This window comes from Talaromyces rugulosus, chromosome I, assembly GCF_013368755.1.
Source record: "Talaromyces rugulosus chromosome I, complete sequence".
Classification (NCBI taxonomy): domain Eukaryota; kingdom Fungi; phylum Ascomycota; class Eurotiomycetes; order Eurotiales; family Trichocomaceae; genus Talaromyces; species Talaromyces rugulosus.
The window spans coordinates 5,563,036-5,587,808 of NC_049561.1; the positions used below are offsets into that span (position 1 = coordinate 5,563,036).

General features: G+C 47.6%; 7 protein-coding genes across 7 annotated transcripts; 4 read left to right on the top strand and 3 right to left on the bottom strand.

Annotated features, from left to right (window-relative positions):
- Positions 1–1,506: 1,506 nt before the first annotated feature.
- TRUGW13939_01898 (uncharacterized protein) lies at positions 1,507–2,882 on the bottom strand (the record flags this gene model as incomplete). Its single annotated transcript, XM_035485095.1, has 5 exons — positions 1,507–1,975; positions 2,038–2,414; positions 2,481–2,548; positions 2,602–2,638; positions 2,715–2,882. 5 exons carry the CDS (start codon positions 2,880–2,882, stop codon positions 1,507–1,509), a joined length of 1,119 nt encoding a protein of 372 aa, XP_035340988.1.
- A 1,743-nt stretch (positions 2,883–4,625) lies between these two features.
- On the top strand, positions 4,626–6,549 carry TRUGW13939_01899 (uncharacterized protein; the record flags this gene model as incomplete). The annotated part of the gene is made up of 2 exons (XM_035485096.1): positions 4,626–4,877; positions 4,939–6,549. The coding sequence occupies 2 exons, from the start codon at positions 4,626–4,628 to the stop codon at positions 6,547–6,549; spliced, it is 1,863 nt and encodes a 620-aa protein (XP_035340989.1).
- A 545-nt stretch (positions 6,550–7,094) lies between these two features.
- On the bottom strand, positions 7,095–9,368 carry TRUGW13939_01900 (uncharacterized protein; the record flags this gene model as incomplete). The annotated part of the gene is made up of 4 exons (XM_035485097.1): positions 7,095–8,905; positions 9,033–9,098; positions 9,154–9,280; positions 9,342–9,368. 4 exons carry the CDS (start codon positions 9,366–9,368, stop codon positions 7,095–7,097), a joined length of 2,031 nt encoding a protein of 676 aa, XP_035340990.1.
- A 628-nt stretch (positions 9,369–9,996) lies between these two features.
- TRUGW13939_01901 (uncharacterized protein) lies at positions 9,997–12,500 on the top strand (the record flags this gene model as incomplete). The annotated part of the gene is made up of 6 exons (XM_035485098.1): positions 9,997–10,064; positions 10,151–10,630; positions 10,687–11,939; positions 12,002–12,177; positions 12,228–12,358; positions 12,416–12,500. Coding segments are annotated over 6 exons (2,193 nt in total), but the record flags the coding sequence as incomplete, so codon positions are not given.
- A 2,559-nt stretch (positions 12,501–15,059) lies between these two features.
- TRUGW13939_01902 (uncharacterized protein) lies at positions 15,060–19,251 on the top strand (the record flags this gene model as incomplete). Its single annotated transcript, XM_035485099.1, has 6 exons — positions 15,060–15,295; positions 15,364–17,875; positions 17,935–18,211; positions 18,269–18,456; positions 18,512–18,691; positions 18,751–19,251. The coding sequence occupies 6 exons, from the start codon at positions 15,060–15,062 to the stop codon at positions 19,249–19,251; spliced, it is 3,894 nt and encodes a 1,297-aa protein (XP_035340992.1).
- An 835-nt stretch (positions 19,252–20,086) lies between these two features.
- On the top strand, positions 20,087–23,806 carry TRUGW13939_01903 (uncharacterized protein; the record flags this gene model as incomplete). Its single annotated transcript, XM_035485100.1, has 9 exons — positions 20,087–20,176; positions 20,243–20,321; positions 20,523–20,983; positions 21,041–21,225; positions 21,285–22,471; positions 22,530–22,661; positions 22,709–23,436; positions 23,494–23,608; positions 23,661–23,806. 9 exons carry the CDS (start codon positions 20,087–20,089, stop codon positions 23,804–23,806), a joined length of 3,123 nt encoding a protein of 1,040 aa, XP_035340993.1.
- Positions 23,807–24,328: 522 nt separating this feature from the next.
- Positions 24,329–24,538, bottom strand: TRUGW13939_01904 (uncharacterized protein; the record flags this gene model as incomplete). Its single annotated transcript, XM_035485101.1, has 1 exon — positions 24,329–24,538. One exon carries the CDS (start codon positions 24,536–24,538, stop codon positions 24,329–24,331), a length of 210 nt encoding a protein of 69 aa, XP_035340994.1.
- Positions 24,539–24,773: the final 235 nt, after the last annotated feature.

A 24,773-nucleotide genomic window follows, 5' to 3' on the forward strand; every position in this document is an offset into this window, starting at 1 on the left:
AGGGCGCCAATAAAAAGGCCCAAGGGCTAGTGAGGTCATTAATAATTTTTGCTAGCAATAGTTCCAGCCCTTGGGGAGAAGTCTATTTGCAAAGGCCGGTTATTATTGGATCTGCCATGCGAGGAGGATCCGAAGCAGGCTAGCGGATTCAGTAGTGCCTGTTGAGTTTCTGGTCAAAAGAGACTTTTGTGTGAGTCACTTGTTGTTACAGGACTAGATCAGGACACGTAGACTTAGTTGGTCAGGTCAGAATATAACAACAACCAACGAGTCAGGTCAGACCATAAAAACATTATTAATGAACACGTACGTAAATAATAATACGAAAATATACGCAAATACATACTAATATCCTAATGCGGACTAGTGCCTTGGGGAAAAACGGGCTTGGCACAGCAGGAGTGCCGTGATTGGCTGCGGGGCGAACAAAATCAAGCCTATCTCTTCCGTGATTGGCCCGCTCCGCAGTCATCTCCTTTTATTGAAAATCCTGTGGGAAATGAGAAGAAGCTGACAGCATTTAGTATCACGTAAATAGCAAATATCACACAATTTACTCATTAATGATCACATTAGACTACTTTATGGGTTTGAAATTCAAAAGTGATAGTCCAAGAGTTAGACAAAGACTTTTTTTGCCACTAGAGAATCACAATCCCATTAATCAATCACAATCAAGACTATGCACTAGCCTCGACTAGTTGGACAACACATCAAACCACCAACTTCCTTGTTCATCACTAGTCCCTGCAAGGTTTGAATGTTTTTTTTTTTTTTTTTTTTGTTGACAAGTAGTCAACCCCAGGAAAAATTCCCGACAGGCCAGAGGAGTCAGGACAAATCGCCGACTAGTCTACTACTAGTCTACCACATACTAACAAGTCTGACTGATCAAGTCTATGCAGTTGGCCGCTTTGGGGTGCGAAGGCGCAAGAGCCTCGGCCCGGTTTGTTGTCCATGTTATTGTTTTTGCTTTTTTCAACAAATAATAAATTGTTCTAGAGTTAGTGGCTTCCACGTCACCTCTTGTTGCGTAGTGGGTGATGACACTATGACTTTAGATGAGCAAAAACAAGAACATTGACGATGATCTTGGCTTGATTAAATTAGGAGTCTGTAATTGGTTAGGTTTCAACTTTAACATACATTATTAATTTATTAGTTTATTACATTTATGATTTACCTGTGCACTTGGATTTACCAATAACTTTTGGGGGGTGGGAAACATGGGAAATCATTTAATATACGCTAGGGTTTGAGTTTATCTATGTTTTGTAAACTGCTGCGCCCAGTGTCGCTGTTCTTCCTGTATTGTTTGGTTACTGGACCATATATGTAATTCCGGAATGATGTAGTTTAAAGCAGAAAGACTGGTCCAGGGTAAAATCGACTAAGAAAATACATGTATTAATCAATCGTTTAACAGCCAACCAAATCAAAAGCTTGCTTTTATATTGCGTTGAAAATTCTATAAAAATCCAACATGTCATATCCACTTCCTACTTCTCAACGTTGAACCTCCCATTCCGTGGTCCGCGTTATACGTCCCAACGGCCCCGTATTCTCATTGGAAATCCTTCGCTGAGAATCATCATCCGTGTCCATAGCAGCAGCAGCAGTAGCACCCCCGACATTATTCCACGTCTTTTGATCGCTTACAACATGACTAGTCGTCATCCCGGCATTCAGCGGCGAGAGCGGATAGTTCCCACCATCCTCCTCGATATTTCTGAATTCCCTTGTGCTGCCGCTGCCGCTGCCTTGTCCTCTTTTTGGCGTTTTCTGGGCACTCGAAAAAAAATGGCCGGGGAGTATTATGGCGATAATAGGGCGGATTATAGGTAGACATGCGTTTGTTACGGCGAGACTCGGCTCCACAACGGTCCAGAAAACAGGGTCGACCATTGAACTGCTAATCTCGGTGAAGGAAAGCACAATCAGAGATTGCATGCGGATGATGCTGATGATGGTGATCCTGAGGTAAAGACAAAAAGAAATCAGCATATTGAAACCAACTAAAAATATGGGGGAGCATACAGCAAACCTATGCAAAAAATAGCGGTAATGCCAACTTTGAACCTTTTTGGCATTTGGAGACTCCACACCGTTGGTACTGGAAGAAGCAAAGTTGTAATGTCGGTGGCTATGTTGACGGCGCCAACGAGTGCGTACGTCAAGGGACGATTGCCGCAGGTTCCCTTCGCCGTAGAGTCCCAGTTCATTTTGAACGGTCTGCAGATTAGGAAGATCTGGAAAACATTTGCGATCCACCACAGGGCCACAATGGTCATACAGCCAAAAGTCAATCTGCGGAATCTTTCGCTGGCTTTGAATACGCTCAGGTAGAAGAACATGTAGGAGAATTTGGCCAATGACATTGCTGTGCCCCATAGGAGTTGAAATCCAGGAAGAATCTGTTTCAAATATTGATGTAAGCCGTCGTTCAGCTTCACTTATGAGAGATTTCAGGTACAACGGACCTTTAGCATGAGTATCACGTTGTCGGGAGGAATCGTAGTCATTTGATCCCCCGAGCCATATTGAGCGTCTGAGACGAATATTAGTACTGTTTCCGCCTTTGAACTCTCGTACAGAACGTACATTTTATTTGTATGACAAACATTGCCCAAAGTATGATCTGTCAAAAGTGAGCACAAGCAATTCAGCAAGCCACTGCCACGCATTCTCTCTCTCTCTCTCTCTTATTGACGTACCCAAACAGCAATGATCGTGTAATCATCCCACCAAAGGCGTATTCTTTTAGCCCATCGAGCTGCAAGCCTGAGAAACAGTGCCAACGAAGCAATAGAGACCAGAAAAGAGCTAGCTATGATCTCGCGATATACCAGCTTGAATGAGTCAACAGAGTATATTTTCACCATAGTGCCGTATTCTGTTCAGTGAACACCCCCCCCTCTTTGTGCGCTTTGCGAGATATTCATGAGTCTTTGGACGCTCAAAGGATAAAAGGTGAAAAGGCATGACTTTCCGACATTTTTTTTTCTCGAGACCGTGCTTTCGCACCCTTGACCTGTCTGTGTATGTCTATTTTCCCGACCCTATTAGTGATTTAACGCAACTACAAGCCTACAGACCCCCAGGCCAACATAATAAATCTCCATCACGGCTGGTATGACAGGTGTGGAGACCAAACGCCACAATTAGACCCTTCATTGAGTAGAGGCATCCTATAGGGTATCAGTGCCATGGGTCTTTCGGTTAATAGGCGCAATTTCGGAATAGAAGTTAAAGCCAACAAGTAGCCACCATTTTTTTAGGGAAGAACTCAAGCACTCTCTATATTAACTATCAAGGATAAGACGGGACGGGACGGACCTACTATCGAGTTCCATAATAGTATCCTAGCATTAGAACAAGGATGTCAATCTACATAGAGCAAGCTAGCCGTCTAAGGACTACCACTCCGTGTTGGCTGTGTACGAGTCCTCTGGTTTGCTGTATTTTTTCAACGGCTTGTAGCGTGTCCATATAGGTACAGCGAACTAAGATTAAGCAATCGGTTTTTACACCAGCCTGATGTCGGTGTTTTAGATGACATCTGGAGGGGTTTCTTAATCTAATTTGAATGGTAAATATAGAAAATATATTTCTAGTTATCAGATAATCTCACCTGTTTGTTATCTAAGAAATCATGCGTTGTTTTTTGATAAAATTTGTCCTTTTGTGGCTTAATGCCAGGGTTCCCTATAGTACGGAATACTTAGTTAGGGCTAAACCGGGAGTATCCGGTATGTACGCTCCAGGGATCTAGAAGTACAGTAACTGTTTGAGCTTTTCTTTTTTTAATTAAAAAAAGGTTTCAACTTTCGAGACGCACTTTTGCATTCAAACTGTAAGAGACTGACTGCACGTGGAAGTGGTCATTCTCGTCCTAGCAATAAAGTGGTCGGTTTCAAGTAGATAAACTAATCCTGCCACAAGCAGGGGTCAAATGGTGTCATGGAGAACCGTTACATATTATTAGTTTATCTCGGCTAGTCGGCAAAACAGCCAATGCTTGCAGGCCAGACTAGGAACGCCAACAGAGGTATAGCAAGTCCAGATAAAATGCTTGAAATCAGAAATGGATTCCGGCCTGATTGGCTTGTAAAACGCAAGGCCCCATTTACTGCCGCGTCAGACAAGTAGTACTATTTGGCGTTCGCTCCATTTTTAGACTCCTGTCAACTACTCTTTACGCATTTTTGTTTAATCAAAGCACTATGTACAAGGATGAAACAACGCCAGAGCGGAGTCGTGCATGGCCTAGAACCCAACACCATCATATCTACGGAACGAATTGTTAAGAACTCTCCCGTCCATATGCATAGGTAACATTCATAGGCAAATACCCCGCAGTTCTTAATGACAAGAAAAAACCACCATCTCAAAGAACATAGAAATCGCCCACGCCGCTGAGGCTAGCAAGGTGGTGGAGACTTGTACAAAGCAAGCGTAGTGAATGATCAAACGACAACTATTCAGACCAAGCTTCGAGTTTATATAGACTGCGCTTGAGCCCAATTATACATGTCATTTTCATCTAAACTTCACATATTACAGCGGCCGGACTTGACTTTAATAGATTTTTATAGATTTTTTATGCCTTTGACGATCAAAATACGATGGCAGACCACACCGGGCCGTCATCCTCTTTTTCGTCGATAGAGAACCAGGAGTTCGACGTTATTATTATCGGAGGAGGTACAGCGGGCTTGGTCGTTGCCAATCGTCTAACCGAAGATGAAAACACACGTGTCTTGGTAATTGAAGCAGGCGGTGATAGAAAGAACGATCCTCGCGTCTATACACCCGGGCTGATGTCCCAATTATATGGCGATCCAGAAGTGGACTGGGACTACGTGACACCTCCGCAGGTGAGTGCCACAAACACTTCTTTTTAGAGGGATACATACTGACAAAAAGGGGTTAATTTAGCCCGGTTTGAAAGGACGTCGGTTGGGCCATGCTCGTGGTAAGATGCTGGGTGGTTCGTCCGGTATCAATTTCGCAGCCCTTTTCTATCCGGCCAAGGCAGACATGGACGCGTGGGCAGCCCTGGGAAATCCAGGCTGGGAAAGTGAATCTGTGCAACCCTACCTCCGGAAATTCCATACTTATCATGCACCCACAAATGCCACCACTGATGTCGTGAAGCTCGACTATCTCGACCATTCTATCCAAGGCACAGGTGGGCCATTACAAGCTTCGTTTGGAGACAGCTACTCCCCTGGTAATCAAGCCTGGATGGAAGCGTTCCGTGCGCTCGGATACGAAATGAACAATGACCCTATAACCGGTCAAGCTATTGGGGCCTTTACGAACAGCCATACCGTGCACCCAGACACAAGAGAGCGAAGCTACTCGCGGACAGCTTACTATGACGATGAGACCGCCAAACGCCCGAAACTACATGTTTTGGTGGAAGCCCTGGTGGAGAAGATCCTTCTCGCCGGATCGGACGGGTCTGTTGCTGCCACAGGTGTTCAGATACGAACAAAGGACGGAGAGCATCATACCATCACCGCTAAAGATGAGGTTATCTTGTCTGCTGGCGCAATCAACTCACCACAGATCCTCGAGCTTTCTGGGATAGGACAAAGACAGCGCCTTGAATCCCTGGGGATTCCGGTCGTTATCGATAATCCCAACGTTGGGGAGAACCTGCAAGACCATCCGTCCTCGCATATCAGTTATGAACTTGCCGATGGAGTCATGAGTGCCGATGCGTTAGTTAACCCTGAGGTTGCAAAGCAACTTGTTGCATTATATGAATCATCTCGTGCCGGTCCTCTTGGCGGTACCTGGCTCAGTGGCGCGTATATACCCTTTGTTGATGCAGATGGGCCTATAAGCGACGAAAAGATCAGAGAATTGGTCAATGCCCATATTGATGGAAAGCGCTTATCCCCAGGACTGAAGGAGCAATACAAGCTTCTCTGTGAGCTCCTCAGGGACCCCAAACAGTCGTCTGGCGAATACTTGTATTTGCCATTTCAAATCAACATGCGTGACGTGCTGTCACTTTCAGGTATAATGAATAATAAGGACATTCCCGGCCAGTTCATCACTATCATGATGATGTTGAATCATCCTTTCTCTCGCGGCCATGTCCATATCGCCTCTGCCGACCCAACAGCGAAACCTATCTTTGATCTGCACTTACTTTCCCACCCACTAGACGTGGAGATTCTAGGTCGACACACACAATTCATCGAAAAGATTGTATCGACTGAGCCTCTTGCTTCCTTACTCAAGAAAAACGGCCAGCGTATCCCACCTGGTCGCTCTGCGCATAGTCTCGAGGATGCAAAAGACATCGTTGCGGATCGCGTCATCACCCCTTTTCATCCTTCAGGCACTTGTTCGATGATGCCACGGGAAATTGGCGGTGTTGTCAATGAACGTCTGGTTGTGCATGGGACGCGTAATTTGCGTGTCGTAGACGCAAGTATCTTCCCACTGGAACCTTTAGGTAACATTCAGAGTGTCGTGTATCTCGTTGCCGAGAAGGCATCTGATATCATCAAAGAAGACAGAAAGGAATGAGCTCTTCTCGATTGTGTATTTATCTATACAGGTTTATTCAGTCTACTATTATTACATGTGCTAGATTAATTGACAGTTCAATGATTAAATTCAGAGCGGAGATTTCAATTCTATAATCATATGCTCCAGCACTTGTCCACCTGGATCTCGTGGATGCGGCCGTTGGGTCATTAGTAGGTACATCCTCGACGAATCACTCGCCCGACACCAGCCGCCATGTTTTTATGCTGCTCGAAAAATCCGAAGCCAATTGCCCACGCCGGAGCAAAAACAGATGAATGTAATAAAAGAAACATGAGAAGAATAGTGTTTAATAAAAATGTTAATTTAGAGCAGCAGCAACAACACCGTCACACCAGGATTAGCAACCCAAGGGGAGGGGGAAAAACCATCAAATATCTGTACAGTTCATGCGACAAAAGGTAGGAGAATAATCTAGATAGTCACACAGGAGAGAGGGAAAAGAAATAAAGGAAAATTTTGGGGGAAAAATACAAAGGTGGGAGATGCGAGACAAAGCAGTCCAAAATTGTTCATCCAATATTTTACTGCTTGTTCTGGCCCTCACCACCCTGCTGGCCACCTTGCTCGCCAGACTGGCCGGACTGCTGAGAGGATTCCTCTTGGCGGGCCTTGTGCATCTTGTCGAACAGGGTCAAGCTGGAAGTCTGGAGCTCATCGGTCTTTTGCTTGAGCTCCTCGGCGGTGGCAGTGCCCTCGCCAGACTGAGCCTTGGCAACGAACTCACGGAGGCTGGCAATCTTCTCGCGGATCTGGTCAGCCTCGGCCTTGTCCAGACGGTCTTCGAATTCCTTGAGGGCCTTATCGGTATCGTTCAAGACAGAGTCGGCGCGATTGGCAGACTCGATGGCAGCCTTGCGCTCCTTGTCCTCAGCACCGTACTTCTCAGCATCGTCAACCATGTTCTGGATCTCAGAGTCAGTGAGACCAGAGCCAGAAGCAATGGTGATGGACTGATCCTTGTTGGTGGACTTGTCCTTGGCGTGAACGTGGACAATGGAGTCGGCGTCAATGTCGAAGGTAACCTCAACTTGAGGAACACCACGGTGGGCAGGTGGGATACCGACGAGCTGGAAGTTTCCGAGGAGCTTGTTGTCACGGACAAGTTCACGCTCACCCTGGTAGACCTTGATCTCGACAGCAGTCTGGAAGTCGGCAGCAGTGGAGAAAGTCTGGGACTTCTTGGTAGGGATGGTGGTGTTACGGTTGATCAAACGGGTGAAGACACCACCGAGAGTCTCGATACCGAGAGACAGAGGGGTGACGTCGAGCAGGAGAACATCAGTGACCTCACCAGCGAGGACAGCACCCTGGATGGCAGCACCGATGGCGACAGCCTCGTCAGGGTTAACAGACTTGGCAGGCTCACGGCCGAAAATGCTCTTGACAGACTCAGACACCTTGGGCATACGAGTCATACCACCAACGAGGATCACATCGTTGATGTCCTTGGCCTGCAAGTTGGCGTCCTTGAGAGCCTTCTTGACGGGCTCGTAGGTGCGGTTGATAAGGGGGTCAACAAGGCCCTCGAGCTGAGAGCGAGTCATCTTCAAGTTGATGTGCTTAGCACCGGAAGCATCGGCAGTGATGAAAGGAAGGTTGATCTCAGTCTGCAGGGACGAAGACAGTTCAATCTTGGCCTTCTCAGCAGCCTCACGGATACGCTGGATAGCCATGCGGTCACCGGACAGATCGAGGCTAGACTCCTTCTTGAATTGCTGGACAATGTGGCGGACAAGGGAAATATCAAAGTCTTCACCACCCAAGTGAGTGTCACCGTTGGTAGACTTGACCTCAAACACACCCTTCTGGATCTCCAAAACGGAGATATCGAAGGTACCACCACCCAAGTCGTACACAGCAATGACACGGTCATCTTCCTTCTCAAGACCGTAGGCAAGAGCGGCAGCAGTGGGCTCGTTGACAACACGCAAGACGTTCAGGCCGGCAATCTGGCCAGCATCCTTGGTGGCCTGACGCTGAGAGTCGTTGAAGTAGGCAGGAACAGTGACAACACCGTTCTTGACGGGACGGCTAAGATAAGCCTCGGCAGTCTCCTTCATCTTCTGGAGGACGAAGCCACCAATCTGAGAAGGAGAGTACTTCTGTCCACGGGCCTCGACCCAGGCATCGCCGTTTGTGTGCTGGACGATGTTGTAAGGAACTTCCTTAATATCGCGCTGAACCTCGATATCGGTGAATTTACGACCGATGAGACGCTTTGTGGCGAACAGAGTGTTCTCGGGGTTCACGACAGCCTGGCGCTTGGCGGCAATACCGACCAATCGCTCGCCATCATTGGCGAAAGCGACAACGGAGGGAGTTGTGCGAGCACCTAAAGATAATCTGTTAGCCTAAGTAACGCATTGGTTGGTGCGAAAATCATCGCGACTGTCCGGTAGGAGCTGTGCTGGCTTGTCGCCGACACCGGGGAAAAAAATTTTCTTCTTGCAGCGACGTACCTTCAGCGTTTTCAATAATCTTAGGGGCCTTTCCCTCCATAACAGCAACGGCAGAGTTGGTTGTTCCTAGAATAGTTGATTAATGATGGGTTGATTGCGTGATGAATTGCCCAATACATACCCAAGTCAATACCGATGACCTGGCCCTTCACCTTCTCCTCGCCGCCCTCGGTAGAATTCCATCTCCGGAAAGAGGTGGTGGGAGCTCTGAATGCAGGTGTGCGGGCAATGGAGGCAGTGCGCGGGAGCTTCATTGGCAGCGATTAGCTTCTGAAAAGATTTTCAAGCAGTGGACGAGCTGGGACTTACTGCGCGGGAGAGACGGGACGAGAGCATTATGCTAGAATTACAAGGGGGTATTAAACGAGGAAGAAGAAGATGAACAAAAGCTTTTGCTGCTTGAGATGCAGATGATCAAGCACCACTCTGAGGTAGAATGGGGGGAAGTCAGGGAAGAATGGATGGATGGGAGAGTGATGGGAGGAAAGGGAGAAGGAAAATGATGAAGTCAAAATTTCCCTTCTCTTTCCCCCTAGCGCCCGGCGCGGTCCTCGGCGACATCACGTGAGCCCGTCGAAAGCGGTAGAAGCGTCCTTTTTGCCGCGCCAAGCCCGAGAGCTCTCGCCTCGCCGCGCTAGGCCGGATTCGCTGGGCCCGGGCGAGTAGCAGTGCCGTCATCATTCATACACTCACCACGCTACTGCTCACTGCTCACGCCTCGTCTCCACCCGATCGAAACGCTGGAAAAGACCTCGAATATCACTCTGGACTCTGCAGCTTGGATCATCTTCGCTCCTTGTACACATAGCTGCTTCGCGCTGTACATATTCCTCACCCAGCTCCCTCCAACGATGACGTGGATCTAGGGTCCTTGGTCAACCATGACATTAGACGATTCTTTACCGTTTGTTCGACCTGTCAGGCTGGTGCTTCTTGAAAACGCTGACAAAGGTGTTTGCTTAGATGTCTATCTACTGATGCCTTGCTTCTCCCATCCAATCGTCGCTTCTTTCCATTCAAAATCCCCAACTTGTCAGTGAACACTCCCCCACCCAGGCCAAACACGCGCGCGAGAGAGAGAAAGAGAAAGAGAACTAATCCGCCCGCTGCTCCTCTAGCCACCGTCAACTACGCCACTATATAAGCACCGCGGATCCAGACAGGATCTACCTCGTCGTCCACAAGGTCGTGCATTCGATCCATATCAAGTCGCAAAAGTGGGATACAATTGAGCGGGTGCCGTTTGAGCCAAAATGCCTTGCCGCGGCTTACGGCTGGATTGTGGTCGGAGGATCCGATAATGGAGAATGTGCTTTCATTAAACTGCCTGGTCGCCATGCCCATACTCCACGAGCCGAGACGAGAGCGGAGGGGTTGGATGTAGATACCGCGCTGCCAATCGGCCTTGATTTCAACTCAAGGACGCCCACAGCTGCGCCCGATGACGAACCGTCTCCATCTGGGATCGAAGGTGGCCAGAACGATGTACCTGAGATTTTCACAAAGTCGCTTTCTGGTAGTATTGTCAACTCGGTTAGTATTCACCGGTTTCCGGGTGATAACGAAAGATTTGCGCATGAGGACATTGTCGTAATCAGGTATGCACTGCTGCACTCGGGGGTCTTTGATTGGCTCTAACAAACGATGGGAACAGCAACAACGACAAGACGGTCAGGCTGTTCTCCCTCACACGGACAAAAGTGCTCCAAACGATCAATCACCCTACCTGCATGAATTATTCTGTTATGTCCCCTGACTCGAGAATACTGGCTGCCGTTGGGGATGAGAACTTTGCGTACTTTTATCGGATCGTGCGTGACCCCAGCAAGATTGACTATGGAGAGCATGGCCAAAGACTATCAGGATGGACATGCAAGTTTCTCTCTCGAATGGAGCTCCCTCTCAGCGCGACTATGCGTACAACTGATGATGGCAGTTGTTTCACCATTGCCTTCTCCCCCTCCAGTCATCTGTGTGCGATCGGCTCCCAGGCCGGTTTAATCAGCGTATACGACGTGGAGTCTATCCTTCAAAACAAGGAAGATTCGCAGTGTAGGTTGCAAGTGTTTCGATCGTCTCGCCCTGATTTAGACGCTGGCGCAGTGCGCAGTATGGCATTTTCGCCAGATCCATGGGATCTTCTAGTCTGGGTTGAGGATATGGGGAAATTTGGAATTGCCGATATCCGGTCAGGCTTCCTCCGCAGGCAAGTGGTGGATCTAGACAAAGATGGTCCTGATGTGGAGAAAGTGCGCACATCTTTTAGGTCGCCCTTTATCTCACGCTCATCGGGTGATCACTTGGATAATAGGCCTGATGAGGACTCTAGTAGTGTTCATCAGGCTATGTTAGATTTTCTTGGGGGAACATCATCGACCAGTGCGAATCCCAGTTCTTCGGAGCGAGTGTCGTCTCTAAGAGAGAGTGTACAAGGCTTGACAGATAGAGAACGCCGGATTATTGAATTTCTCAATACTGCCCGTTGGTCATCTAGACAAGAGGGTGACGACGGCGAGCGACCGCCGAGAACACCCAGCAACTTACGACATGGCGCGAATGCCTCCTCCCTTGGTGGCGCTGAAATTGCTGATACATCCCCTCGAACCACCTCACCCTTTCGCTCCACAGACGCCGCCCTCCACGAGCTGTTCCGCGAGCATTATCTAGGCCGTGTCGGTTCCACAGACCGTAGTTTTGGCCAAAGACGTCGCGATTCTATTGTATTATCCCAGCCTGGCTCTGGCTCCGACTCCAACATGGAGAATACAGAAGACGGCAATTCGACTGCAGATGTCCAGGTTTTGCTGAGATGGACCACCTCACCGATGGAAGTGCAGCCCTTTGAAAGCCCTTCACAGCCGGAAGAAAACAATTCTGCTGAAACTGATTCAAGGACCATTGAAATAGGTATGGGCATATCACCAAGTCGTGCAATCGTTCTCCTCTTACTCACTTTTCTTACTTTTCAGAAACTACATCACCCGCAGACCGCCAATCTTCTCAACGTTCGAGATCCATACCTCGTCGGTCTTCACGCCCAGGTGCTGGCACGGAAAGTAGATATGACAATCCGCGCTCAACAGCGGAGTTGCGAGCCAGTGTGACGGCGGAACGCCTTCGACGGCAGCGACTGGCTGCAAATGAGGTAACTAGTTTCTGATGTACGCAATTTTTGAATGTTCTAACCTACCATAGACTCGGTCCCCCCGCTGGTTTAGAGATTTTCTTAGTAATGATGCTCCCGAACGACACCTCGCATACATGCCCCATGATCAAGAACCTGGTGGGACTGCTGGTGTTGGATGGGGGACTGATGCAAGGAGCTTGTAAGCTGCTCTCTCTTCCTTTCCCATTTTGTCTGGCTAGCTAACACTCAATCACAGGTATATTGGAACGGTGGATGGAATTTTTGAATTTCAAATCAATGTACAGGACCGAAAAAGCTTTCCGGCGTTTTCTTTCCGTTGAGGTCGCTATTTTCACCGCGGCTGTCCATATTTTTCTTCTCCATTTTATGTTTTTGATGATAGCAATGATGACATGCGTCATGTCTTTTTACGATTGCGTCCGGCGTTTATTGGCATGCTTGAAGTGGGTGGCTCTCATGCAGCAATAGGTCTATTTTACAAATACTTTTCTTTTCTCTTCTGTTCTGTTTGGTTGCATGGAAAAAAGGGCATATGTAATTGAAAAGTCTATTGGCATCGGTGCTTTAGTATATACATGAATATGAAGTGACTGTCAGCCTATCAATATAAAGTTCATATCACGTTTTCAATGTTGCAATGAATTCAAGTTATAACATTGGACATCAGTGTAGGGATTCATCAATTCATCAATCGATATACATGTCGTGTTTAGCAAGGACTGGAACATGGGGCTGGCTAGAGTCGTGCCGAAAGCCTCGAACAATTTAACGACTTTTACCAAAAAATTTACCGAGTATAAAGCGCATCATATACCTGCAGGTTTTCACCAATCGTCGACTTGAATATTGTTTCAAGAGTAACCCTAACCCTCACTTCTTGGCGGATTCCGATTGGCTCCACCCGGGAAGCCTTGCGAGACTCTAATAAGAGGACCTGGAGATGTGCCGATGCTGGCTCGCTTTTATATCGTATCTCTAGAACTGCGAGCATCGGGGATTTTACTGTCCATGAAATCGTCCATAATACCCCAGTACAAGTCGTGAAACATGGCGGACGCACTCGCCTTACTCCGGGGCTCACCATAGCCGTTCTTAAGTATTTTAGTTACCGCCTTGTTGCGCTTGCTCGTCAAACGGCACAAAACGGGGCCAGTCCCAATTAGGCTTAGCACCATCATCATATCATCATATATTCAGAGTCAGCTTCCTTTGATTCTTCTTTCTTCTACAACAAACAATAGTAGCTGGTGTGAGGTTATCCCTGTTCTTTTGTTAATCGGACGATGATGAATCATTCTCTCGAACAAGTATTTTGAAGCTGTATGCGGATGCCTTCAAGGCAGTGCCTGGAAGCACATGCGAACGTTCGCTTTGAGATGGAACTGAGTCCTACCTTTTTCTTTTACCTGACTGTTGAGTTTGCCGTGTAACCGTTGAATATCGGTATCAGTCCTCTTAGTGTCGCTTAAAGATGTATCATTAGTTGCTTCCCAAATAGTTAATCCAACGAGTCTTGGTGCTCTCCCTAATGGCATTCTTGACTCCTATGCTTATGGGTTACAAGATGGTTGGCATGGCAATCAATCAATTTTCTTGGATGAGCCTGTCCACTACAAGAGGTGCAAGTGGGACTGGAGGGCTGGGCTTCAGAGACAAGTTTACAAGTAACGAAGTAACTCGAAAGGGCTGGCAGATAGCCTTGGAAATGCTCAGCAAAATCGACAAAACACACGAAGCACGAGAACGAAATCCGAGTCTATGGTACAGGATTATACTTACTCCTTACCCGCCTTCTTGGTCACTAGGACTTGCCTCTTATTCACACTATCTTTTAGGGCATCCCAACCCATATTCTAAATATATTGCCCCCTCAACGTTTGGAGAGCCCAAGACCTACAAGATGACTGTCTTTGGTGACAAGGAAGGCCATCTTTGTCGGCTTACATGTCACTTCGACCAAGTACGAATTCTTGAGCGCTATGCTAGCAGCTCCTAACGCACAGCCTGCCATTCTTCAGTATTTCGATAGCATTGAACTGATAGACTCCCAACAACCTATGCCCGAACAACACATCCACAATCCATGCCGCATGGCGTTGAGGACAGCCGGTTCAAGTTGCTAAAGCGCAATGTGACCTAGACTATTCTACGGCTCTTAAGAAAATGCTTTCGGATCCTCTGGTTGGACATAAATGTACATATGCCAGTAATAATTTCTTCAGTGTTAAAAGCATTCACAGACAACATTTGAAGCTTTCCAATCATTTGCCGGTCACGCATGGTGTATAGTGTTGTACTGTTTCCAAGTAATAGATGGGTATATATCATTGATGCTGTGTAAAAATGTAACAGGGACTAAAATGTGATACAATTTTTATATATTTATTGGCCAGTGTATTCAGCAACAAATCAAAACATTTGAAATCTTATATATAATCTCAATTTACTTTCCCTAAATAACAAACACATCAGACGATAAACAAGTAGAGAGCGGGCATTGGCTGATGCACTGTGGGGCATTGATGCGGCTCCCCACAGATTGGAAATTCAATGTCATCAAGTCGTCAATGAACAACAATGCCAGTTTCGGTTTTCGACAACATTCATCAAACCCCATAATTAGCGGGGTTGAATCACAGAAGCCCAGCCGGCGACTTCTCGACAACGTTAAAAGAAAGACTTTCGTTGAAGCCTCAACATCGCATGCTTATTAACCCATCGGGCTAAGAGGGGCTCTTGCTTTGTCCGTTTGTTGAATAGAGGGGATCGTTGTTTCACCGCGGGCCTTTGAGTGCTGTTGCAGCACTTTCATTTATACTAAAGCTAGTCTCTATTGTACACTGTACACCAGATCTTGTTGCCTGGCGTGAGGAAATCAGATGATGGTGGATTCACTGTCGTCAAGCTTGGCAGAGCTTCGGCTGAAGGCAGATCAGTTCACGGCTGCCGATTTTGATGCGCAGCTCGTTGAGCAGGAAAACAATCCCCCAACAGAACAGATACGATCACGGAAGAGGGTCCGACAGAGTGTGGATGAGATCAAATCGGAACTGGAAAATGAGTTCCTGACTCCTTCGCCCACTTTCAGTCCGGACTGGTTGAACCGGCTTCAGAGGTAAGTGATAACGGGTGTCCGATCTTCATCGATATTTCGTCTCAATAGATGACTGATCATTTGACCAGGAGATGGGACGTCTCAACCGACCCTAGAGACCTCTTCGAGATCGACCCAACTCAGACTCGCGCCATCATCCGATTCAACCGCGAAGGCCTGCAAGGCCGGGTGACCGGATATCATGAAGTCACCGTACCAGCTGCAAGTGCCACAGCCAAAAACTCCACCTCATTGCTTCGACGTCCTGCGGCCCGAGCGGATTTCGTCCGAGGAGCTGCTGGGTTCTTCCCGTTTTCCCCCGGCGGATTAGAGGGAGTTGAGGCGATCGCTGAGATGGAATCCGGAATCCAAGCAAACGAGAAGGAACGTGTTGGCGGGAAACAAGGCCTCGATCGCATCATCAACTTTGGGACTGAAGGAGGCTTGTTGGAAATTCCTCCGGGCTTTTCTCGAGGAATGAAATTCGAAGAACCCAAATCATCAGCCGCCGAGGAAGACAATAAAGATGTCGAAGAGACGCTGGCGCGAGAGGAAGAAGGCATCGCTACTGAAAACCCTCAGACTGAGCAAGATGCTAAAGAAGTAGGAGATGACGATGACGAAACCATGAGCGAGGACGATGAGCAGGATATAGATTCATTGCTACCAATCGAATTTCCAGCCTTTGAGCCTCGGAGCCAGCTCTTGGCTGCGAGTGCCCAAAAAGGTGGTCGTGAATGGGCTCATGTTGTGGATGTCAACAAAGAAATCACTAATTTTCACGACTTGGTCCCGGACATGGCAAAAGAATGGCCCTTCGAGCTCGACACCTTTCAAAAAGAGGCTGTCTATCATCTGGAGAATGGAGATTCTGTCTTCGTGGCGGCTCATACGTCCGCTGGCAAGACCGTAGTGGCAGAGTACGCCATTGCATTGGCCGCCAAACATATGACAAAGGCTATCTACACGTCACCAATCAAGGCTCTGAGTAATCAGAAATTTCGAGACTTTCGAAATATCTTTGATGATGTCGGTATCTTGACGGGCGATGTTCAAATCTCACCGGAATCGAGTTGTCTCATCATGACTACGGAGATTCTCCGCAGTATGCTCTATCGTGGCGCTGATCTTATCCGAGATGTTGAGTTTGTTATTTTTGACGAGGTGCATTATGTGAACGATATGGAACGAGGTGTGGTTTGGGAGGAGGTCATCATCATGCTTCCAGAACACGTCACTCTGATCCTCCTTTCAGCCACGGTCCCAAATACATACGAGTTTGCTTCGTGGGTTGGACGTACAAAAAAGAAGGATATCTACGTAATTTCTACAGCAAAACGTCCTGTGCCTCTTGAACACTACCTATGGGCGGGCAAGAGTATGCACAAAATCGTGGACTCAAATAAAAAGTTCATCGAAAAGGGTTGGAAAGAAGCCGATGATATTCTTTCCGGAAGAGACAAAGCCAAGGCCCAAAAGGCTGCCGATGCACAAGCCCAGTCTCAGGCTAGCCAAAAGGGCGCACCGCAAGGAAGAGGTCGGGGCCGGGGTGCCGGTGGTCGAGACAGAGGTGGTCCTCAACGGGGTGGTCCCCAAGGTGGTCAAGGAAGGGGAGCGAATCGAGGACCCTCTACGAGAGGCTCTGGAAACATTGCTCGAACTGGTCGTGGTGGAGGAAGAACTTCGGCTGCTCAGGATCGGAATGTATGGGTTCATCTCGTGCAGTATCTCCGCAAAGAGAACCTGTTGCCGGGTTGCATCTTTGTCTTCTCAAAGAAACGGTGTGAAGAGAATGCGAACTCGCTTTCCAATCAAGACTTCTGCACTGCGTCCGAGAAGAGTGCTATCCATATGGTCATCGAGAAGTCATTGGCTCGTCTGAAACCAGAAGATAGGGTTCTTCCTCAAATTTTGCGGCTCCGAGAACTTCTCGGTAGAGGAATAGCAGTCCATCATGGCGGTCTTCTGCCCATTATGAAAGAGATCGTTGAGATCCTCTTTGCAAAGACGCTTGTTAAGGTTCTTTTTGCAACGGAAACATTTGCCATGGGTTTGAATCTGCCAACCCGGACAGTGGTCTTCTCTGGTTTCCGTAAACATGACGGCAAAGGTTTCAGAGATCTTCTGGCAGGTGAGTATACTCAAATGGCAGGAAGAGCCGGAAGACGAGGACTGGACACGGTTGGTTCTGTCATTATTGTCACCAGTGGCAGAGACGAAGCACCACCTGCTGGGGCATTACGCAGAATGATCCTGGGAGATCCTACAAAGCTGCGGTCACAATTCCGCTTAACATACAACATGATATTGAACCTTTTGCGAGTGGAAGCCCTCAAGATTGAGGAAATGATCAAAAGGAGCTTCAGCGAGAATGCCACTCAAGCCTTGCTACCGGAGCAGGAGAAGCAGGTACAGCTTTCTGAAGCCAGTCTCGCCAAGATAAAACGGGAGCCATGCAGCTACTGTGACATTGACCTTGAAACGTGCCATCAAGCTGCAGTAGATTACGAGAAACTTACTCGAGATCTTCACCTTGGGCTTCTTACATCTCCAGTGGGCAAAAGACTCTTCACGATAAAGAGGCTTGTAGTCTATAGAAAGGTAAAGATCTTCAAGCAGTTAAATATGAAACAGTAGGCCTTACTGACGAGTATATATAGGACGGGATTCGCACAGCAGGCGTTATCGTTCGTGAAGGAATTGGCAGCGGCGAGCCCAACATCCAGGTCCTCGAAATAGGTGCCGTGAGCGACAAGCGCCACCAGAGCGATATTCTTCCTTTCCTTCCTACATTCCGCCATTTATTCAGAAATCTACCGACCCAATCTGACGGAATGACGTTGAAAGTCTGCCGGGTGCCGTTGGCCGATGTGGAGTGCGTGACAAACACGCTGGTCAAAGTTGGTGGGCCGATATGGTATCTAAATATCAAAAAGGGTGAGTGGAATTGCGAAAAGAAAAAGATATTTAGAATGGTTATTAATGTTTTTGCAGAGGCCTTGAAGTTTGGAGATATGGAATTGTCAAAATATTGCGCGTCATGGGAGGATTCAACCTGGGACGAGCTGGATTGGGCTCGTGTCAAGGAGTTGCAAGTGAGAGAGATCTTGAATCAGCGACAGGCTCAGGCTGCTATCGCCCAGTCTTGCCAGTGTCTCTCATGTCCCGACTTTTTGAAACACGTCAGTTCTCTGCATTCCATGAATACTTACCTGTTAAAACTAACACATTTACCAGTTTGAAATGCAACACGATGAATGGCAGGTCAAGGAGAATATCTCTCAATTGCGACAACTCATGTCAGATCAAAATCTTCAATTGCTTCCTGATTATCAACAGAGAGTAGAAGTGCTCAGGGAATTAGGGTTTGTGGATGAGGAAAGTAGAGTGCAATTGAAAGGCAAGGTGGCTTGTGAGGTAAGAAAACACAATCGTTGGGTTCCCACTGCGATCGTTCTGAACTAATGGCGATCTAGATCCATTCTGCCGATGAATTGGTCCTGACTGAACTCATCCTCGAAAACGTACTGGCCGAATACGAGCCCGAGGAGATTGTGGCTCTCTTGTCGGCTTTTGTGTTCCAGGAGAAGACGGAGAACGAACCGACGCTAACGCCTCAGCTCGAGAAGGGCAAGGAAGCGATCGTGCGAATTGCGGAAAAAGTCAATGAATTCCAGATCCTGCACCAAGTGATCTTGTCCAGCGAGGATTCCAACGACTTCACGAGCAAGCCTCGCTTTGGACTGATTGAGGTTGTGTATGAATGGGCGAAGGGGATGTCGTTCAATCGCATCACCAACCTTACAGATGTGATGGAAGGCACCATCGTCCGGACTATCACACGGCTCGACGAAACATGCCGTGAGGTCAAGAACGCGTCGAAACTGGTGGGCGACCCGACTCTGTACACCAAGATGCAGCAAGCGCAGGAGCTGATCAAGCGCGATGTGATTTTTGCGGCTTCTCTGTATATGTAATGTGATGCCACACCACGCTACTAGACATCAATGGTGGCTGCAGTGTGAGGTATTTCCTTCTTATTACGGATATGTTGTGATTGGTATATAGTATATCCGTATATTATATCTATATAGATAGATTCTGGGATATGATGTGCGTGCGGTGTCATTGGCCGGCTGCTTATTGCCACCCACTATCTTGAAAACCTTGTACCCGCGGCCACATGGCATCGACCGTTACATGATTAGACAATTAGATATATCACTTGGACGAGGCTCAGGCGCAGGCTGTGATTAGCTCTTGCTGATTTTAGCTAAGTAGATGATTGCATCGATTACATATTATTGCATCGATACTAATATGCAGCTTGCCTAGCGCAGGATGGCTTGCGATCCTCCGGACACCTTTTTTTCTCTTTTTAAACTTCTTCTGTAAAGAGAAAAAAAAAATTAAAGAAAAATTAACCCCCAACTAGCCAATTGCAGACAAGCAGCCCCTCGTTGAAACGGGTCTACCATTTTGCAGTGTTGCAAGGCCCGGGGAGCCCTAGTAGAGTGGGACCACCGGCTGAAAAAAAAAAGCAGTGTTGTTTTGTGCACTCACCGCCCGCCAAAGCCCACTGCCGGCGACGCACCTAAGGAAATATTAAATAATCAGCTTGGTGATTGTGTTATCGTTCGTCGATCAGAAAAAACGACGAGAGGCTACTCCCGCCTTTTCTCACCTGTCGCCCTCGGCGTTCTTGCCTTCGTTTGTTGACAATAAACCCAGGGAGCTCGCACCATTGTTTTTGCTGCTCTCCTTTTTTTCTTGCTATTTTTTTCTGGACTGCTGGGGGCAGGACGGAGCGCGATGGATGTGAATGCTCTACGGGACCGTATACAGTCCACGCTCGACGCCAACGCCGACAATCGACGACAGGCCGAGTTGGACCTCAAATATGTATGGCTCACCAAATCCTGTTTGCCGACCTTGCAGTTTGCTAATGTCTTCTCGTCGAATTCTTAGGCCGAGACTCAGCCGGGGTTTATCAACGCTCTTTTAGATATTCTGCAGGGCGAGCAGAATAACGCCGTTCAGCTGTCTGGTATGGGAAAAAAACGCACCCCGCCATCCCTGAAATTCCTCGCTTGCCCACCACCAGTCCCTGACGCGAAGCCTTTTGTATGAGAGGATGAAAGCATCGTGCGAATAAATCTGCGAATTGTTTCGTCTGAATTTTTTTCTTCTTTTTTGCCCAAGGGATAATAAAAAAAAACCAAGCGCTAACGATGGTGTTGTGTTCTAGCGGTCGTCTACCTCAAAAACCGAATCAATCGCGGATGGGCTACCAATGAAGAGAACCCTATACACAAGACTATTTCCGAAGAAGAGCGTCCTGCTCTGCGTGATCGACTGATCCCAATTCTCGCTGCGTCGCCAACCAACGTACGCGCCCAGATTATCCCGATCGTCACCAAGATCCTCACGTACGACTTTCCCGAAAAATGGCCTGGCTTTATGGACATCACCCTGCAACTGCTGGGCGCCAACGATGCAAACTCTGTCTTTGCCGGTCTTCAATGCTTGCTCGCCATCTGCAAGGTCTACCGCTTCAAGGCGACTGAGAAACGCGGGGACTTTGATAAGATCGTCGAGCACTGTTTCCCCCAACTACTCAACATTGGGAGCAGGTTGGTGAATGAGGAAAGCCTGGAGGCTGCAGAAATGCTCCATGCGGTGGTTAAATCGTATAAGCATGCGATTTACGTGAGTTTTATCCGTAGACCTTGTTGTTGGAGTCCTGCTGACGATTCGTTTGCATAGTTTGAGCTTCCGCCACACCTGAGAACTCACCAGGCTACCGTGGACTGGTGCACCTTGTTCTTGGGAATAGTTTCCAAGGCGCCGCCTGCTGCCTCCATGCCCGAGGACGCCGATGACAGGGAGGGTAACCATTGGTGGAAATGCAAGAAGTGGGCTTATGCCAACTTGAACCGTCTTTTCATCAGGTCCGTTTATTAAACCTTTCTTATTTACACCCCCAAATACCTGACGAGAGTGTTTCTAGATATGGCAACCCGACCACAATCACGAAGAACACGGCCAACGATTCGATCTCGTACGCCAAGTCATTCATTATAACGTTCACTCCTGAGATTTTGAAAGGCTACCTTCAGGAGGTTGAGAAGTGGGTCAAGGGCCAATGGCTCAGCAAGCCTGTGCTTTCCTACACCTTGATTTTCCTTGAAGAGTGCGTCAAGCCCAAGTCAACATGGGACCATTTGAAACCCCATATGGATACTCTCATCGCACACTTGGTCTTCCCACTGCTCTGTCAATCAGATGAAGACATCGAACTCTTCGACACTGATCCACCCGAGTATCTTCACCGAAAATTGAACTATTACGAGGAGATATCCGCGCCTGACGTTGCCGCCACCAACTTCTTGATTTCGCTCACCAAGAGCCGAAAGAAGCAAACATTTTCGATACTACAGTTTGTCAATGGCATTGTCAGCAAGTACGAGTCTGCGCCTGATGACCAAAAGCTTCCCAGGGAGAAGGAGGGTGCCTTGCGCATGATTGGCTCTTTGTCTTCCGTTATTCTGGGCAAGAAGAGCCCGATTGCCGACCAAGTCGAATATTTCTTCGTTCGCCATGTGTTCCCTGAGTTCCGCAGTCCTCATGGATTCCTCAGGGCCCGTGCTTGTGACACTCTTGAGAAATTCGAGCAGTTGGACTTCAAGGACCCTGAGAATTTGATGATCATCTATCGCAATATCTTGCAGTCCATGGCCGACGATGATTTGCCTGTGCGCGTCGAGGCCGCTCTCGCTTTGCAGCCTCTTATTCGCCACGAGGTGATCCGCACTTCGATGCAGCAAAATATCCCTCAAATCATGCAGCAACTGCTGAAATTGGCCAACGAAGTTGACGTCGATGCATTGTCTAATGTCATGGAAGACTTTGTCGAGGTTTTCTCTGCCGAATTGACTCCGTTTGCCGTTGCTCTGAGTGAGCAGCTGCGTGATACCTATATGCGCATCGTCCAGGAGCTCCTTGAGCGACAAGCTGCCAAGGGCGATGAAGAAAACTACGGAGACTTCCTCGACGACAAGAGCATCACAGCTTTGGGTGTTTTGCAGACCATTGGAACTCTTATTCTGACCTTGGAAAGCACTCCGGATGTCCTGCTTCACTTGGAAACGATTTTGATGCCTGTTATAACGATCACGCTAGAGAACAAGCTTTATGGTACGTTTCGTTCAGTAAGCCACGCTTGGGACCGATACTAACTATCTCTATCCTTTAGACTTATATAATGAGATCTTCGAGATTATCGACAGCTGCACATTCTCTGCCAAGTCTATCTCGCCTACCATGTGGCAAGCCTTTGAGATGATCCACAAAACTTTCAAGGCCGGCGCAGAACTTTACTTGGAAGGTATGTTTAGATATCCTTTGCGCGTGGACGGTTACTAACTTGACTAGATATGTTGCCCGCTCTGGACAACTTTGTTTCGTATGGCTCGGACATGCTCATTCAAACTCCTGCGTACCTGGCAGCAATCGTGAGCATGGTCGAGGACATTTTTCACGATGAAAAGGTTGGTGGAGTCGACAGAATCTGTGGTTGCAAGCTTGCCGAGGCTTTGATGCTGAATCTCCGTGGATATGTTGATCAATATATTCCCATCTTCATCGAGCTGGCCATGAACGTGATCAACAGTGGTGATGCTAAGACCAAATCTTATCGCGTCTACCTCATGGAAATGGTTGTCAACTCTATCTACTACAACCCGGCGCTGGCTTTGCAGGTCCTTGAAGCCAAGGGCTTGACGAACAAGTTCTTCAGCGCATGGTTCTCTAACATTGACAACTTCCGCCGTGTCCATGATAAGAAACTGTCCATCGCAGCTATCAGCTCTCTTCTGACACTCAAAGGCAACGATGTGCCACCCAGTATCCAACAAGGCTGGCCCAGACTACTCCAAGGCGTTACTCGGCTCTTCCAGACATACCCCGCTGCTCTCAAGCACCGTGAGGAAGCTACCCGAGAGTCAGATTATACATTCGATGAGGAAGAAGAGGATGAACTCGAGGGTGAAAACGAGTGGGATGGCGAAGTCGAATGGAATGATCAAGATGAGGCTGAAGGAGCCGGTGATGACGACGTTACTGATGAGAACACTGCTTATTTGGACTTTTTGAGCCAAGAGGTAAGTCTATTACATATATATATTTTTTCTGATGAGGCGAACTAATAGTGAATCCAGGCCCAAAAGTTCAGCTCCTTTGCAGATGACGATGACGAACTGGACGAGGAAAGTCTTCTCGAGACGCCTCTCGACAAAGTTGAGCCATATACTCTGTTCAAGAATGTCATGCTCAGTAAGTTTGGTCGTATTCTACTGTCTTGAATTCTATACTAACATTTAATTAGCATTGCAACAAGAGCAGCCACAATTATACGATAGTTTGACTAAGATTTTAACATCGGACGAGCAGCAAGTGATACAATCAGCTTTCCAAGAGGCTGATAAAACCAGCGCCTCAATTGCGGCCGGTTTAGCCAATGGAGGTAATTAAACGCGACGCCGAAAAAAAAGTTCATGGTCAAATTTATGTCGATACTTTGGAATATTTTTACTAGGCGTTGTTTTTGACGTTTCTTTTTGTCTCCCTCGTTTTTATTACGCTGATGCCACTATCCACCCACCTCTCCCCCTTAATCCTCTCCGTCCTTTTTTTTGTTGGGTTCCTAAAAGCATATGTACTTGATATCAGGATATTACCTGTATATCTATCAATTCCTTGTTCAAAAAGAAAAATGCTATTTAGGGCCCTATTCCCCGTTACGTACTTATGCCATTTCGCATGACCACCCTCTCCCTCTCCCACGCACAGATTCCCCCAGACAGTGTCTTTTTCTCCCCCTTGACGATGCGCTTAACGTTTTAGATAGCGGCCAGACAGTATGTAGTTATGAACAAGCTTGCTGTTGATTTTGTACCCAAGTTGAATGATATTTTCTAAATCTCGACTAATGTAACCACTTGACTTGAAACCAGTACTCACTCCTGTGACTGGATATGGGATATCGGAGATTGATCACCCCAACTTCTCCCTCGCATACTTCTCCAACGGATGCTCCGGGTTACTCTGTAGTCCGGCTTTGGTCTGCTCTGACTTTTCCTGTGAGTATTTATCGGACGGGGCGGCGTTGGGAGTCGCTTTTCCGAGGCCTGGCGGGTCTTGTAGTTGGGCACCTGGTTGACGTTCTGGGTCGGGCGATTGGCGGCCAGCGTTTGGAGCGGACATTTTGTTTTATTTTTGTTTTTGTTTTTGGTTGTCTTGCTTTTTTGGATGTTCTGGTAGACGTTAAGTCAGTATTTATAGTATGGAGAAATTTGGGGGACGGGATGGGTGGTGTTTTACCTCAGGTGTATAGATCGATTACTTCGATGGATGGATGGATGTACTTGAAATCGGCAGGTTGATAGTTTTCACTTTGAAGTAGGTGTAATTAATAACAAATTATTGATTATTTTAGCTC